General features: G+C 51.6%; 1 protein-coding gene across 7 annotated transcripts in view; it reads left to right on the forward strand.

Moving 5' to 3' along the window:
* The first annotated feature begins 15883 nt into the window (after nt 1-15883).
* Nucleotides 15884-17581, forward strand: part of Trim67 (tripartite motif containing 67) — a 33589-nt gene continuing 31891 nt past the window's right edge. For 4 of the 7 annotated variants that reach the window (XM_077105133.1, XM_077105134.1, XM_077105135.1 and 1 more), the window contains exons 1-3: nt 15884-16017; nt 16114-16668; nt 16735-16894. In XM_077105133.1, coding sequence (XP_076961248.1) covers nt 15884-16017; nt 16114-16668; nt 16735-16894 — 849 coding nt within the window. Of the gene's footprint in view, nt 16895-17581 lie in introns of all 7 variants that reach the window. The other 3 variants (XM_077105131.1, XM_077105130.1, XM_077105132.1) reach the window with 2 other exon arrangements.

Consider the following 17581-nt stretch of genomic DNA (forward strand, 5'->3'; position numbering starts at 1 on the left):
CAGGACTTACAAAAAAAGCTTAAAATTATTTATACTGTTTTGTACAATGTGTTTATATAAACAACCTTTCTTGGCATTAGAGTTTTTAAAATAAAATGCAGAAACAGATAAAATATTAAAACAGTCCTGAGAAGTCATCTTTCCAACTATGAAACCTATTATCATCCACTCCACAGAGCTAACAATTTCTATCAGATTACATTAGAGATGTTCATTTCAATTAAAAAAATACATATAGGGGGAGAGAGAAAAAAATGAATTGATTTTACAGAATTGGCTAACATGATTTTAGAGATGGGAAAATCCAAAATCTGCAGGGCAGGCTGGCAGGCTGGAGCCCAGAGAAGGCTGGTGTGGCCATTGAAGTGGGAAGGCCCCCTCTGGCAGAATTCCTTAATGAGGGGAGGAACTCAGTGGCTTTTCATCCCAAGGCTTTCAACATTGGAGGAGGCCCACCACACTGCAGGGCTACCTGCTTTAGTCATAGTCACTGATGTAAATGCTACTCTTATCTACATAACATCTTCACAGACATCTAGATTGGTGTTTGACCGATTGTTGGTACAATGACACAATTAGGTTGACACATAAAATTAAAAATTAAAATTTGTTATAGTTTATTATATAAGAGCCTCAAGGACCAAAGGCTTCAAATTTTGTCTTATGCACATATTTTTTAAGTAATATGATAAAAGCATTGTAACTGTACCTTATCTGGGGGTGTCTGCATGTCTTTTCTCTTTAAAAGCATTGGAATCACCCGCAGTTCAGAAGGTGCTCCTTGCAGGACTGAAAGCCATGCTGAGGACTTCCCTCCAGAGGAGGGAGCCCTGCTCCACCCTGTCTGCCTCCGTCCTTCTCTGTTGGTGGCTCTGCTTGGTCCTGGACGCCCCACAGTGTGTGCTCCGCACTGGCTATGCGGTTCCACATCTTTCTCTTGAACATATTTCTCCTCTTGCAGGTGAGGCTTAGGTGACGGTGTCAGTGGAACACAATGCTGTCACTCACAGGATCCCTGAAAGGCCAACTGCAAAGTGACCTGGATGGGCACTACAGCGAGCAGGAGGGCCCAGAGGCAGGAGTGTTATGACATCCCCTGGCTTCTACACGGGACCCTTTCACCTGGGCCCATGTCAAGGAACCCCCCCCCGCCCCCCCCCGTGAAAGTCCCCTCAGGCAGGAAGAGAGCCAGCTACCATTTGCATTAGGACAGGAGAACTGGACCAATAAAACCTGTGCCCTGGGCTGGCAACAGTAGTGTCCCCATCAGGAGTGCGCAGACCCGGCTATAAATAGAGCCGGCAGCAGATAGGGCCGCTCTGTAATCAGGTCACCCGAGTCTGCCTGATTTATTTTCTTTGAGTCTTTGCCAGTTTGCACTCGGATCTGGTTTCTTTGTGACAATGATGCAGCAGGACAGGAGCAGCCCCTTCCGAGAGCTGCCCCTCCACCCGCCCCATCCTGGTTTCCCAGTCCCTCCTCTGTCTCTCGTTCTCTGGGTGGTCTCTGGCCATCTCTGTCCCTCTCTCTCTCCCCTTCTGTCTCTGCCACGGCTTGTGCTCTTGTTCTCCAGCCTCTGGGAAGTGAGGCAGGGGCTCCCATCTTGGGGGCCTCCTTTTTGGTCATGCTCCCACCTGGGTGAATGGTATCCTGGAGCTGGGCTCACCCCCAGCCCTCCCAGGGCCACTTAGCTTCCTCCTGAACTGCGTGACTGGGGGTGAAGGGTGGGGAGTGGTAGTGGAAGAGGGGGGACTCCCCGCAAGATGCACCTCCGTAGGGGCTGCTGTACAGTGTCCTTCTCTTTCCCCCAGGCCTCCAATGAAGGAGAAGTAGAAAGGACCCTCCAGGGTGTCCCGAGTGCTGGGAGGGGCTCTGCCTCCAAACTCCCCCCACCTGCTCCCATCACAGGTGCATAATACCTTCCTACAGAGGCGGCCCACTTGGTGACTCTGGAGGCCTTTGTGTCCCTGATTCAACCACAGCCTCTGAAAGGCATGCTGAGGAGTTTTGAGCCAACAGTGATTTAGGTCTGAGCTGGGAGGGGACACAGCTCCAGGCATCCCTGGGCCCTGGGGGCGGCCCCTGTTACATCCAGGAGCCCAGATCCCTTGCTGGCCTCAAGAGCCCACGTTGCTGCCCCCTCTTGCCTCACTGAGCTGCTGTTGTGGAGGCCGGGCTGCATCTGATGGGAGGCCTTTCCGTCTGGGTCATGGCTGTGGAGAAGCTGGCCGCCTCATTGTCCAGGTTGGGAGCTGCTGGGGTCCCCAGTGCCTGACTCTGGCCTGACCTGCAGTAGTATCCTGTAAGAGTGGCCCTACATCTGAACACTCAGGAAATAGGCAAGTGGCATCACATCAGGATGTCCTTCAGGGTACAGAGTCACAGGTCATTCACTCAGTCACTCAGTGGATTCTTCATTCACCTTCCACCTAACAAGAACCCCTTCCTTTCTTTTTTTTTTTCTTTTTTTTTTTAAGAGAGAGAGAGGTAGAGAGAGAATTTTAATATTTATTTTTTAGTTATCGGCAGGCACAACATCTTTGTTTGTATGTGGTGCTGAGGATCGAACCCGGGCCGCACGCATTCCAGGCGAGCGAGCGTGCTACTGCTTGAGTCACATCCCCAGCCCGAATCCTTTCCTTTCCTGGGAACGAGAAACAGGGTCCCAAAGCCCTTGCGGTGCTGGGGGAGGTGCTGTGTAGGCACAAGGACCAACTGCGGCCTCTCCGTGGGCTGCAGTTCGCTCTGTGCAGGAGCCGCACGCTGTAGGCAGGGACCCCGCAGTTTGCTTGCTGTCCTCCAGCTTTAGCCTGCAAAGCCAGGTCAGAGCTGTGAAACCCAGAATCACGAGACGGGCCGGTCCTAGGCCTTTCTTAAATAGCCCAGAGCAGGCACAGGAACCAGGCTGACAGGCCCTGTGAATTTTCAGCTGCTGGAAGCCAGAGGGCAGCAGGACAGAGGGTACTGGACACCTGGACAGCTGCAAGGTGGACGCAGGGAACTGCCCAGTGCTCTGCGGATCGTTTCTGCTTCGGTCAGCGTGTGGCTGCAGGCTACCTGCCAGCCCAGCTTCTGGTCTACTCCTTAGCTAGGCAGTTGGTGTGGGAGAGGGGAGGCCTCTGCCTGGCTCTCGACCCAGAGATGGAGGACCGTTCTGCACCCCTGGAAGGCTCTGGCACTTCCTCTGAGGGGTGCACAGTGAACTGTCCTGGTGTTTCCTGTTAGGGCAGATTGCCAGCAGCACTGGGCTGCACCCCCTTTAACTAGGGTTTCTTAGACCCTTCACCAGATCACCAGGTGCCCACCAGGTGGGACACACTGGGTGGCTCAGGCACCCAAGTCAGGCAACTCACCCTGTGCACTTCTTCAACCCCCTAAAGATAAGAAGAAATAGGTAACTTGAGCTGTCCTTAGCTAATAAATAAAATGAACTCCTAGTTCAACACCTTCCCAGAGGGACATACAAGGCCCCAGTGGCTAAACGGAAGAAGTCCACCAAATTTTAAGAAATAACACCAACCTTCTGTACATTTGTCCTGAAACTGTAAGAGGAGCAGCCTCTTAACTGTCCCTGCCAGGCTCCCCGGCCACCTGCAGTGCAGTGATCCTGTCATTGGCCTTTGATGCTGCAGCACCTACATCCCAGAACTTTCTGCTGCTTTTGGCTTAGAAAAGACACGTCAAGAACTTCCTGGGACTGAAGGGCAGAGCCCACCCACCTCAAGCCCCTTCCCCAGGAAGCTGGTTCTGCGGGGTTTGGGGGGGGCGGGTTAGTGCCCTTTCTCCTGCCTGTTGCCGCCTGTCTGGAACCTCAGACCATGCACACACACCCTTTGTCCCTGAGCTATACCCCAGTAAAGGCTTGTTTTTTTGCCTAGAATATTCCATCGTCCCAGAACCACTTGGAGGAGGAGTAGGAAGCACCTTTCTCCATTTAGTGCCTTTGGAGAACGTGAAAAGTGATCGATCACATGTGTGCAGGTCTATTCTTGTCCACTGACCTCTGTGTCTGTTTTTAAGCTAAGATCTTCCTCTTGGTTACTGGGGTTCTATAGTAAGACTTGAAATTCGGAATTCTTTTGGCTTTTCCAGGACCTTTGCATTTCCATATAAACCTTAGAATCAGTTTGTAAAACAAACTGCAGGGATTTTCACTGGGATTTTTATTAAATTTCTAGACTGATTTGGGGAAATTTGAGTTTTCCAATCTGTGAATACAGGATATCTTTCTATTTGTTTACTTATTCTTTATTTACGTCAGGGCTGTTTTATAGATTTCAATGTATAGGTTTTGTACACATTTTATAAACATTTTCCCTAAATACTTGATATGTTGATGGTTCAATAATGGCATATAAATTTTTGTACACAATTTTTCATTGTTTATAGAGAAATACAATTTTCTTTTTTTTTTTTTTTTTTTTTTTTTTTTTTTTTTTAGTGTCGGGGATTGAAACCAATGGGCTACCTACCCTTGGCTTTTTTTTTTTATTATTATTATTTTTTATTTTGAAACAGGGTGTCAGTAAGTTGACCAGGCTGCCTGGACTTGCCATCCTCCTGCCCCAGCATCCTGAGGATCTGGGATCATGGGGGTATGCACCACCATGTCTAGAACCAGCACAATTAATTTTTGTATCTTGACCTTTGCTAAATTCACTTGCTAGTTCTAGTAGTTTTTGAATAGATTTTCTATGTTGATCCTGTTACATTCAATAAAATATAGCTTTTTCCTTTCCAATTGGAATGTCTTTATTTTTCTGGTTTACTGTACTAACTGGGACCACAACTAAAATACTGGCTAGAAGTCGTGAAAGGCATTCCTGGTCTTGTTCTTGACCTTTAGGGAAACACACTTAAGTGTTCACCACTAAGTGCTGTAGGCTATAAGGATTCCTTCATAGGACTCACTTAGGCTGGGGACTTTGCTGTTCTTAGAGGGCTGAGAGTTTTTAATCATGAGTGGACTTTAAATTCTTGCCAAATGCTGCATCTTCATTGATTAAGATGAAGTTTTTGTTGTTGTTTAAGAGTATCAACTGAGGGCTGGAGTTGTGGCTCAGTGGTAGAGCACTTGCCTAGCATGTGTGAGGCCCTGGGTTTGATTCTCAGCACCGCATATAAATAAGTGAATAAAATTAAGTTCCATCAACATCTAAAAAAGTATTTTTAAAAAGGAGTATCAACTGAGTGAATTATAGTGACTGATTTTCTAATGTTGAAATAGGTTTGCATTTTTGGGAAAACCCCACCTGATTGTGAAGTACCTTCCTTTTCACACATACAAGAGCTTGAATTGTGTAGAGTTTCTTTCTGTTTGTTTGGTGTTTTTTTTTTTTTTTTTTTTTTTTTTGTGTGTGTGTGTGTGTGTATGTGTGTGTTTTGTTGTTGTTGTTGATGTTTTGGTACCAGGGATTGAACTCAAGGGCACTTGTCCACTAAGTCCCATCCCCAGCCCTATTCTGTATGTTATTTAGAGACAGGGTCTCACTGAGTTGCTTAGCTCCTTGCTTTTGCTGAGGCTGGCTTTGAACTAGAGATCCTCCTGCCTCAGCCTCCCGAGCCACTGTGCCCTGTGAATTGTTAGAGACTTGTTAGATATTCTTGCTCTCTGCTCATGAGCGAGGTAGGTCCTGATTTTCTGTCCTCCACAAACCTTCGTTTTGTGTTGGCACTAGAGTTATGCTGGCCTCAGGAAAGTGGGCTGGACTGTGTTGCTCCTCTTACAGTTTCAGGACAAGTGTACAGAAGGTTGGTATTATTTCTTAAAATTTGGTGGACTTCTTCTGTTTAGCTATTGGGGCCTGGTACGTCTCTGTGGGAAGGTGTTGAACTAGGAGTTCATTTTATTTAATAGCTAAGGACAGCTCAAGTTACCTATTTCTTCTTATCTTTAGTAATCTATGTTTTTTAAGGGAATTTATCCATTTGGCTTAAAATTGTTCTCAGTGTTCTCTTTGCATTAGTGACTAGGCATGTGTAACAATGTGCTCTGATTTCTGACATAGGTATTTGTGTCTTCTCCCTTTTGTTGATCAGTCTGGCTAGCACTTTGTCAATTCTATCAATTTTACTGGATCGTTTTTTTTGGAGTTATTTATTTCTTCTATATTCCTTGGTCTTCTATTTCACTGGTATCTGCTTTCATTTTCACTATTGGCTCTCTTCTGATTACTTGGTTACAATTTGCTCTTAAAATTCTAGTTTCTTTCTTTCATTTTTTATGGAAATATCTTATGTTTTACTTATTTCTTTTTATGTGTTGCTGAATATCAAACTCAGTGCCTCACGTGTGCTAGGCAAGCGCTCTACCATTGAGCTACAACTGCAGCCCTATTTCTAGTTTCTTAAGGTGGAAGCTTAGATTCAGCTTGATTTGCTGTTTATTTAAGATGCCTCTTCTTTTCTGATGCATTTGGTGCTATGCATTTCCTTGTAATCACTGCTTCCTCCTTAAGTCACAGTTTGATGAACCCAGGGCCTCAAGCACGACAGGCAGGTTCTCTACCACCGAGCAACATCCCCAACACTTTAAAAAATTTTATTTTGAGATAGGGTATCACTTAGTTGCTGAGACAGGCCTCTAACTGTGCCTGTCCCCAGTAGTTAGGATTATAGGTGTATGCCACTGTGCCTGGCTTTCCACAATTTTGACATATATTTTTCCTTTTATTCAGTTCAAAATACTTTTCTAATTTCCCCTTTGATTTTTCTCTGGCCTCTGGCCTTTATAGAAGCACATTATTTATTTTCCAAGTGTTTGGGAATTTTTCTAATATCTTTCTATTATTGACTTCTAAATTAATTTTTCTTGTGGTCAGAGAACATAGTTTTATGACTTTAATTCTTTTACGTTTTTAGATTTGTTTTGTGGTCCAAAATATGGCTATTTTTGTAAGTGTTTTGTGTGCACATGAAAATACTGTGCATTCTGCTTATGTTGAATGGAGGTTCTATAAGTTGACTAGATGGAGCTGGTTAGTAGCCTATGTTTTTTAAGGGAATTTATCCATTTGGCTTAAAATTGTTCTCAGTGTTCTCTTTGCATTAGTGACAGTGTACAGAAGGTTGGTATTATTTCATATCTTCACTGATTCCTCACCTGTTTGTTTACCCATTGTTTCAAATTGTAATTGTGGATCTGTCTAATTCTTCTCCTTTTTCCTTATTCATATTACAGTTCTCTTTATGTGCTCACATACACACAGAGGATCGCTGTATTTTCTTGGATCTGTCTCTGTCTCCCAGCACAATGTTCCTCTCTGCTGTGGTTGTGTTTCCAGGTCTAAATGGACTCTGCCTGGCATGAAGCCTCTAGGTTTCTTGGTTTTGGTGTCTATGTGCCATGTCTGTACACACCTTTGCTTTTCTCCTGTTTGTCTAACTTTGTATTTCACATGGCCATCTCTGCCTTTTAATTGGGGTGATGAGAACGTGGACATTGAAGGTTCTTTTTATATGACTGGGTAAACCTCCTGTCTTGCTGTTTTTCATGTGTGCTGTTTGGTCCTCTTTTCCTCTTTTCTAAATTGAGAGTTTTTGTAACGACTCCATATTACAGCCCTCTGACTCAGGTGTCCCTGGGTCCTCCCTGTACCGTTGCCCAAGGTCCACAGTGTGCACCTTTCCTCTGTCAGAGCCTGTCCCGTTCCATCTCTTCTTCCTTCATTCCAATCACGGGCACAGTGCATCCTCTGATTTGTCCCATGGCTCTAAGATCCATAGGATGTTCTCTTAAACTCTTTGGTAGGCTGACTGCTGTTCACAGGAGCAAGGAGTGGGTGAGGACGGGAGGAGCAGGTGGGGCCCAGCAGCACCAGGAGTTGGCCCTTTGGGCTGGACAGAAATTCAGAGGTGCATTGTCGGGAGCAGACACTCAGCAGACCAGCAGGGTGCAGGAGCCAGGGCTCATGTCCAAGTGAGGCTGGAAGAGGGCACAGGCATTGAGAGACTCAGGAGGAGCTGGGTACCATGTCCAAAGTGGGTGGGTGAAAGGTAGGCTTCTGCTGCCACAGACGGCCACAGGCGAAGGTGAGGCAGTTGGCACCCTATGAGGTCACCAAAACTCTGTGAAGGACTTTGGGCTTTCAGGAGATGCGAATCTCCAACTTGAACCAAAGGTATCTGGATTTCAAGGTGCCTCAGATGGCGTCCGTCACCCATTTTAAGTTGTTGCCTCCTCACTTGATCTGCAAGTTCTGTGGAGATGGAATCCTGTCTGCTCCTGCCCTTGAGTCCCTTATAACAGACACACAAATGTCTTCAAAGACAGGACGATGTGAAGCCAGAGGCCTGGATCCTCCACCTCCTGGCCAGGCACACCTGAACAGCCCGTTCCTGAACTCTACCCCTTCCTCTCCTCCTGAAAGTGGGTGAACCTGATCCCATCTGCCAGTTGTGCTGGATAAAGAATGAAACACATGAACCAGGCAAAATCCCATCCTGACCAGGGAGCACGGACTTTTTACTGCCTGCTGCATGATGGGAGGTCATGAAGGTCAAGTGCTCTCTCAGCTGTGGTCCAGGGCACCCTCTCTCCTCCCTTGGCTCCTCCCCATGGGAAATCCCATCTGGAGACAGTGAGTCTGTGGGAGGAGGCGGCATTGGGCTGCTGTCACTGTTGTCCTCTCCACGCTGACATCAGCTGAGATATTCTGGTCATGTGACTGTAGATTCCGGCTAAAAGGCCATCTTAGGTGTGCCGAATTTCTGGGCTAACTCTGAGCCGCACAGACAACACTCTGGTGCTCTGTGCACATGTGGGGAGTGGAAGGACCCTGCCGGGCTGCCTTGGCCTCTCTGCCAGGACACGTGTGCAGCCATGTCAGCTTGCGACCTGTGAGCCTCTCCACATCCTCCACAGAGCTGGTGGCTTCTAAGGCTCCACCAGGAGGAAAGCCTGAGCCCCGCAGCCCTCAGATCCCCACCCTGTGTGCGGGGTCTGTCATCCTGTATCCCTCAGGACCAGGGTAAAGGTGGGACGTGAGCCCTCTCAGTGACACTGGTATCTTGGCTCTCTGGTCCTCTGTCTCTCTCTTCTCGTTTCCCAAGACAAGCTATTGGATTGGCTTCTGCTTTTTCATGGTGCATGAAAAACTGACTCCAACTGATCTTACTGTCTTCCAAAACTACAGTCTATAACATGAAGTATGTTTACTGAATTATTTTGAGCTCAGACTCTTTTTTTAAAAAAAAATTGTAGTTATAGATGGACAGCATGTCTTTATTTTATTTGTTTATTATTATGTGTTGCAGAGGGTCAAACCCAGTGCCTCACACATGCAAGGCAAGAACTCTGCCACTGAACTACAGCCCCAGCAATTGAAAGTCAATTATTCCTCAAAATATTATCTTTGCCATAAATTTAAAATTCATAAGTCACAAGCCAAGACATGACTGTCTTCTTTGTCTCTGGTTCTACATAGCTGAACCACCAAGCTGTGCTGATAGCCCACTCATCCCTCTGGAGAAGTGGGAGTAGAGCAGTGGCCCAGGCAGGCTGGAGCAGAGCAGCCAGCCACGGCCTGCCTACCTGTCACCCTGCAACATCCAGACTGGGTGGCTGCCACACCCACTTTACCTGGCACTGCAGCATCCGAGGTCTGCCCACCTCAACTTCCTGGGAAGCTGGGTTGCAGCAAGGGGCCAGAAAAGGAAGTGGGAAGAGCTGGGTGGAAGTTCAGACTCAAGGGTTAACCAAGAGCCTTAGTACCTTCCCAAACCTGATTCGCACGAGTTTGGACCGATAGCATTATCCCAAGTGCTTCGGGCGGTAACCTGCTATCAGGTTCCCATTCTCCTGTGAGAGTCCTGTTCCTATTTACGAATAAACCTTGATTTTTTGCATTCACTATTTCTAGGTTGTGAATTTTTCAAGAACCTAGAAAGAAGAGGTTGGCTGTGAGCTGCTGGGGTCTGCTGCAACACTGGAGGGCAGGGCCCACGGTTAAGAGCTGTGATGCTTCTCTGCTGCAGAAGCTGGCAGTGTGCACAGACCCCAGGCCCCTTTGCCAGCAGGAGAGGGAAACTGGTTTCACTACGACCATGACCATTGTTCCTTTGCAATGGGTGCTGAGTTGAAATAGAAAGAGCTTGAGAATTTATTGAAAATAGAAAAGATATTGAGCCTATTTTGATTAATATATAAAATGCTATCCCGTGACTTATGAGTAAATGGTATACAGTTATTAGCTGGTCATAATTTCTTTTTTTATTTTTTCAGTTGTTGATGAGCCTTTCTTTTCTTTTCTTTATTTATTTACATGTGGCACTGAGAATTGAACCCAGTGCCACACACATGCCAGGCAAGCACTCTGCCACTGAGCCACAACCCCAGCCCTAGCGTCATAATTTCTTAAGTTTTTTTCACTAGAAGCTTTAAAAACCTATAGAAGTGACTAACCTATGTATGGGTGCACATATTTAAATGTCTCTTTCTTTCTTCTTGCCAACCATGGCTCTTGCTGTCCTGTCTGACTGTGAGAGCTTCCTGAGGCCCTGGGGGCTGTGTCCTCCCTGGGGGCTGTGTCCTCCCTGGGGGCTGCACCTGCTTCCTGGCAGGGTTGTCCTCCGGGTTCTTCACCGGCCCTCTCACTCCCCGCAGGCAGGCACAGCTTCCTACCTGCTCAGGTGTGTCTGCTGCTCCCATCATACAGTGCACACAGTGTCTGCTGAGAACCAACCATGTGCCTGTCCCCAAGTCAACGTGTGGGGGTGGGGTTCAAGCATACAGAGACAACAAGGCTTGACGTCTGCTGAGCAGCCCATGCACCCACTGCGCGGAATGTTTTTCCTGAGTTGCTTGTTGAATTACCTCCTCCCATGGAGATGTACACTTCCTAAGTTTCTGTTTTATACTGAGGAACCCAAGTCACGGAGAGCATCTTCCAAAGCCTTCCCACTAGTGAGCAGGAGGGCTGGGGTTCCAACCCACGTGGCCCAGCTCCCAAACCCACTCTCCCACCACCTCACAGCAACACCCGAGAGGTTTGTGGGATTCCTACCCACCCCCAAGGGATCTGCAGGCAGAGTGTGTCACACGTGGTCAGTGTTAGGAGGCTGCAGACACTGCATCCAGTGCAGCCACTCCCAGCCCTGCGTCATGCTGAAGATAGCCCTCCAGGAGGTGGGTGTGCCACCCTGGGCGTCAGAGCCTTGGAGGGGAGATGCCCAACACAGGCCTGGGAGTCAGAAGGCACTTCGTGCTCTGACCTCTCTCATTCCAATTGGGACCTGCTCTGTGGCTCCACTGGGCTCACAGGCCATGGGGGAGGAGCTGCTCTTTGTTTCCAGGCAGGGAAGGGGTTGGCTGCACTCAGGTGCTGCTACCATGAGCATCCTGACACCTCACTGCTCTGTTGCAGAGAGTGTGGAGTGGAGACAACAGGACATGGCGGAGTCACCTCCTATGGCTGTGGCCGGGAGCAGGGAGCCCACCAGGGGAAAGCGAATGGCCCATTAGCGCTGGTGGTTGTGGTAGAGAAAGGGAGAGGCGAAGCTTAACAGATGAAAAGGCCAAGCTGTGGGCAGAAAGCAGCATCCAAGAACAAAAAGGGCAAAAGCACAAACAGTCCCGGGCAGGGTCCCATGGAGACAGGTCGAGCCTAAGCACCACCACGATCTCCAGAGGTTTCTGAAGCACCCTTCTCAGTCAGTGGGTCCCTAACTTCTCAATAGGCAGACAGGCCAACCCACACCCCAGCTAGTTAGAGGTGGGAGGAATAAGGAAAGGAAATCATCGTCAGGATGGAGGGGTATTTTATAGGCTCCCTTCTGTACATGCTGGTCTCAGACACGCAAGGTGTGAGACCCTCGGAGGCCGCCTCGCTGCTCTGATTGTGTTTCTGCTCTCCTCTGCTGCAAAGGTCCATCTGGAGGGCACAGCCCAGGGAGCAGTCATTTCCTTCCCATCAAACTGCGCTGGGCCACATGGTTCCTGGGCTGCAGATTCCTAATAATTTCCCCAAATCTTCCTGCAGTTTGGCAAACAGGAAACCCAAACCTCAAATGACACCCCATAAAAATGCCCAAAATATTCAACTAAAAAAAAAACCATCGACTTTCCTTTAGAATTTGTTTTAGAGATTCCTGCACTCAAGATTGCAGCATCTATTTTTAGCTGATAAGCCTTAAGCTCCATTCTACCTAGGCCTGAAGTTCAAGGGTATGGAAGGCTTCACAGATTGCCTTTTATTTCTGGCTTGCTGTGTCAGCCGGAGCTAAATTATTTAACTGAGCTGTGCTTGTTTTGGAGAAGTAACTTGAGTCTGTCTCTTGAGGGTTTCTAGGACACTTAGGGTAAAAGCCAGGCTGGAGGACATTGGCCGGGGTGACTCCTGCAGAGTGTCCCTGCTGACGGGAGTGTTGAGCATCGACGCGCTCTCCATGACTGTGGATGATGGTAAGGTGCACCATCAGCTCACCAAGCAACCACCAGGGCAAAGGCGGGGAGTGGGCGGATTTCAGCAGCATTGTGACCATTGTGACTTAAGAACACACACACCCTAACACTGAGGGCCAGTGGTAATGCCCACTTTCCCGGCTGGGAGGCAGAAGTAGGACTAGGAAGAGGCGGTGGCTTCTGCTGCGAATGTCACACAGAGCATAGCCACCTGCCTCATGGGCACAACCCTGACTTTACTGGTGCACCTGCAACCTGGGACATGGGTGTGTCACACAGGACCTGCATCAAATTTCTTTATGAAATTCACTTTTTAAAAAGGGAGATATTTCATTCTTTTTTGAGACAGGATCTTTCTGAGTTGCCCAGAAATTGCTGGCCTTGAACTTGAGATCCTCCTGCCTCAGCCTCTGGAGCAGGTGGGATGACAGGTATGGCCAAGGTGGGAGGTTTTGTTCTTTTTTTAATATTTATTTTTTAGTTGTACTTGGACACAATAAATTTATTTTATTTGTTTATTTTTATGTGGTGCTGAGGATTGAACCCAGGGCCTCGCATGTTCTAGGAGAGCACTCTACCGCTGAGCCACAACCCCAGCCTGGATGTTTCATTCTTAACAACACAGTGCCATGCCCCTTTCCCTGTGGCCTCCCTCCAGTGGGCTGTTCCTGTCCCTAAGAACTGAGCCAAGCAAGGGCTGCTACCCCCTCCTACACAGACTCTAGAGCCAGGAGAAAACTTGAAGTTCTATTGCAGCATTATGTAAAAGGAGAGAACCAAGGTTCAGAGAAACCAGTGACTTCTCTCTATACTTATGGTCATGGCAGAGTTGGGTCAGAAAGCGGATCTTTAATAGATGATGTTGACAATTGTTAGCAATCACTGTGGTACGATGCCAGTCCTCCAAAGGGGCAAAGCCCTAGGCACTATTCAGTACACAGCTGGTTCAGGTTGTGGAAATGGGGCAGCACAGATTGAGGGCACGAGGAATGCACAGGTGCAGGAATTGGATGTGTTAGATAAGCATCCTCCTCAGGGGAGACAAAACCATGCTCAGCCTGAGCAAAGGAGGGGCTTACTGTCAGTCCCCTTACACAGGGTGCCCTTCAGGAGGCCACCCTCCCAAACCCAAGCAGTGTGGTCCTGGGTTCGAAAGTGACAAAGCAGAACATGAGTCAGGTAGAGCGGTGGTCAGGGACCAGCCTGTTCCCCCTGGAACTGCAGGAGGCATGACTTCCCCTGAAGTCACCAGAGAGCTGGACTGGGTGAGTGAAGTCCTGCTTGAGTCACCAAAAAGTGCACTTTGAAGTGCCTTCAGTTGCACTTGGTGACTCTGGGTTCCAGGGCCACTTTCTCCTGGGCTTATCAAAGCATTGCAGGCAGGATCAGGCTCCCATCACAGAAGGCAGATTAGGACAGGGTTGTCACCATCTCCCACTGGGGATACTGATGTCTGGGGCTTGCTGAGCCGGGTTGCTTAGTCCAGTATGGTGTCCATCTGGCCTCAGGTCGGCCTGCTCTTGAACCTTGCGGCCGAAGCAAGCTGCTCAGCAGGAGTAAGGCTGAACTGAAGGTGCAAAGAAGCCGCAGCGCGCGTGTTTACGAAGATCCCGCTTGGTTCCCATGCGTGCGTTTGTTATGATCCCAGACAGGAAAAGCTTAAGCAAGCTGCTGGGGCGGGCACCTAGTCCCCAGGGAGTCCTGACTTCCGAGGTCTGAGTCTCTTTGGGGCGCAGCTCCGTGCCCCTCCCGGTGGGCCGTTCCCCTCCTGAGGCTCCCGGCCACGCGAGGGCTGCCGCCTCCTCCTACCCGGGCCCAGCGGCGCCGCGCTCGCCGCGCACTGGCAGACTCCGACCCGCTCCCTGGCGCCGGCGCGGGCCTGCGGTCTTTGTTTGGAGTACCGGGGAACCCGGCGCCGCACGGCTCCGCAGGCACAACGTTCCTAAACACGGTTTCCGAATTTGCGTGGGTTTCCTGCCCGCGCGGACTTCCGTGGGCAGAGCCCCCGCGCCAGCCCTTCCCCGTGCACCCGCACCGCCCCGCGGTGGAGTCGGAGCCGCCTGGCGCGGGGATCTCGCATTCCCGCCGCCCTGCAGCCGGGAGGGCCCGCGCGGTGCCCAGCCGAGGCCAGCTCGCGCGCCTGCTCCGGTGGGACCAGGAAGCCGGTTCTGCAAAGCCCACTTGTTCTCGCCCGGGGTGCAGACCCCGAACCGCCCGCGGACGAGCACTCCCGGTCGAAACCAGGAGGCAAAATGGCTTGTGCTTCGATTCACAAGTAAAACCTCGCCCTTTGGCTCCAGGTTGTCCGACATTTTGTGACTGGCTTTTTTTCTTTTTCTTATTGCTTAATCATGATTTAGGAAGCCGTGTCGCCGGTCCCTTTCTAAACGGCTGACCTTTTAGGGCTTGGTTTTTGCCCTTTTATTCTGGCTAGCGGGGACCAGGGACCGAACGGCAGGGGCGGGGCGGGGCGGGGCGGGGCAGGGCGTAGTGCTAATTCTCGATGCAGTCTCCATGCAAATAATGGATTGTTATTAACAATGATCCTCCCTGCGAAATCCTCGAATTGCCCCTTGACTCTCAGCAGCTAGACGCGAGCCCCTATTCGTTGAGCTGGCGCCTCCCCCTCCGCCCTGTTACTCCCGGCTCGGGAAATTACAACTCCTGGGCGCGCGGCGCGGCGGTCGCGAGAGGCGGCGGGGCAGGGAGGGGATTCCCGAGCCAGCGGGCGCTCGCCCCCCGCCCGCCGCCGCAGCGTCGCGCGGCCAAGGTCAGGGGCGCCGCAGGAGCAGCGCTTCGAGCCAGGGACTTGGGTCAACGCCGGCCTCGGGGAGGCAGCCCTGGGCGCAGCTGGCCCGTCTGCAGCTGAGTGGTTGCCGAAGTGGCCCGGCACAGCGGACCTAACGGGCGAGCTCGCGTTGCGCACGCGGGAGCTGGGACCCCACGGTCACTGTCCGCTGGCAGCGCTGTCCGCCGCCTCATAGTGCTGAACCAGCCCGGGCTGAGCGGCCTGCGCTCGCGCCCGATAGGGGCGGGGCCGGGGCAGAAGGAGGACTCGGGACAGCCGCCCCGCGGAGCCAGGAGCTAAACGGAGCTGGCCAACCGCAGCCGACCGCTGGTCCGGTGTGCAGAAGAGGCGCGCGGCAGCCGGCGGAGGCGCTGCTGATTCATCTCCTGGAGCACCTCGCAGGCCACCGCGATAGCAGCCAACAGCCTCTGGACTCTGGCCACAAGCTGAAGGAGCTGGTGCAAGAGCCTTGTGGGCAGGAGGTGAGGACCCCTCCCTTCCATAGCCCCCAGGAGTCTTAGGGCGGTGGCCGCAAGACAGAGAGGGGCGTGCCCCAGTTTGTCAAGGAGGCAAACCCGTGTGATGCCCAGGCCTTCCGTCTCACCAGTGCTGACCACACTCGGCCCCCGCCGCCCGTTTCCGAAGCTTCGGCCATTCTTCCCCGGCCGCGAGCAGCTCAGGCTGCGGGCGCGGCGATGGAGGAGGAGCTGAAGTGCCCGGTGTGCGGTTCCCTGTTTCGCGAGCCCATCATCCTGCCCTGTTCCCATAATGTCTGCCTCCCGTGCGCTCGCACCATTGCTGTGCAGACCCCGGACGGCGAGCAGCACCTGTCCCCACCTCTCCTGCTTTCCCGGGGTGGCGCCGCCGCCGCGCCCCCTCCGGATCAAGACACTGCAGCCGGCGCGGCCTGCGGCGGCGGCGCGAGCGCAAACGCTGCGGGCGGTCTGGGCGGTGGAGCGGCAGGTGGCGGGGACCACGCAGACAAGCTGAGCTTGTACAGCGAGACGGACAGCGGCTATGGCTCCTACACCCCGAGCCTCAAGTCCCCCAACGGGGTCCGCGTACTACCCATGGTGCCGGCGCCCCCCGGCTCCTCTGCCGCGGCTGCCCGAGGCGCCGCCTGCTCCTCGCTGTCGTCCTCCTCCAGTTCCATCACGTGCCCGCAGTGCCACCGCAGCGCCTCCTTGGACCACCGCGGCCTGCGCGGCTTCCAGCGCAACCGACTGCTGGAAGCCATCGTGCAGCGGTACCAGCAGAGCCGCGGGACCGCGCCGGGGGCCTCTGCAGCCGCGGCGGTGGCCGTTTGCCAGCTGTGTGACCGCACCCCGCCGGAGCCGGCAGCCGCGCTCTGCGAGCAGTGCGACGTGCTCTACTGCGCCGCCTGCCAGCTCAAGTGCCACCCTTCCCGAGGCCCCTTCGCCAAGCATCGCCTGGTGCAGCCGCCGCCGCCGCCCGCGCCACCTGAAGCGGCAGCGGCTCAGCCCAGCGCCGCCGCGACCCCCAGCACTGGCAGTGGCTGCAAAAGCCCAGGGGGCGCTGGGGCCAGCGCGGCCCGGAAGTTTCCCACGTGTCCGGAGCATGACATGGAGAACTACAGCATGTACTGCGTGAGCTGCCGGAGCCCGGTGTGCTACCTGTGTCTGGAAGAGGGCCGGCACGGCAAGCACGAGGTGAAGCCTCTGGGGGCCACGTGGAAACAGCACAAGGTGAGCGCTGGCAGCGCCGCCCAGGCGCAGCGCGGGAGGGACCCTTGGCCTCTTGTGCAAAGTTGGCAGAGGGTTAGCCTTAGGGCCACGAAGGAACAGCCTCGTTCGTTCATTCATTCCAGCAGTTTACGATTGACGGGTGTTTATGAATCAGGTACCCTGAGCTGGTCATTGCAGTTGGGAAAGATATGAGAAAATGATTCACTAAGTCCCCTTCCACTGGAAACTGATTGTATACAAGCCATCCCAATTGCAGAAGCAGGGCTCTCACTCCCAAAGGCTAGTAAGGTACCCTGGAGGCCCCTCCCAATTAAGCCAAATAGGGTCTTCCCTCCATTTGAAAATAAATGCATTTTTAAAGTGCACATTACCACCTGGCTGCAGAAAACTGTCTGGGGCCTTCCTGCTCAAAATCTGCTCTAAGGGTGGGAGTTTGCACCCCAACCCTCCCTGAAGGGATGCACTGTTGCCTGTTCAGCAGGACACCCTGTCTTCCAGAGCAGGAATTTTCCTACCCTCAGCTGTTCTTCAGCACCTTCTGTCCTCAAAATGCCTTTCAGCCTAGAGGGCAGATGCCTCCTTGGCACATCTGGGATTGTGCCCTTTCAAGAAGGGAGTGTTTTCCCCAGAGACTCTCTCTTGCCTGGGACTGTATCACTGGGCCAGTGGGATAGGGGTGGAGTCATA

Source organism: Callospermophilus lateralis, chromosome 13, assembly GCF_048772815.1.
Source record: "Callospermophilus lateralis isolate mCalLat2 chromosome 13, mCalLat2.hap1, whole genome shotgun sequence".
NCBI lineage: Eukaryota > Metazoa > Chordata > Mammalia > Rodentia > Sciuridae > Callospermophilus > Callospermophilus lateralis.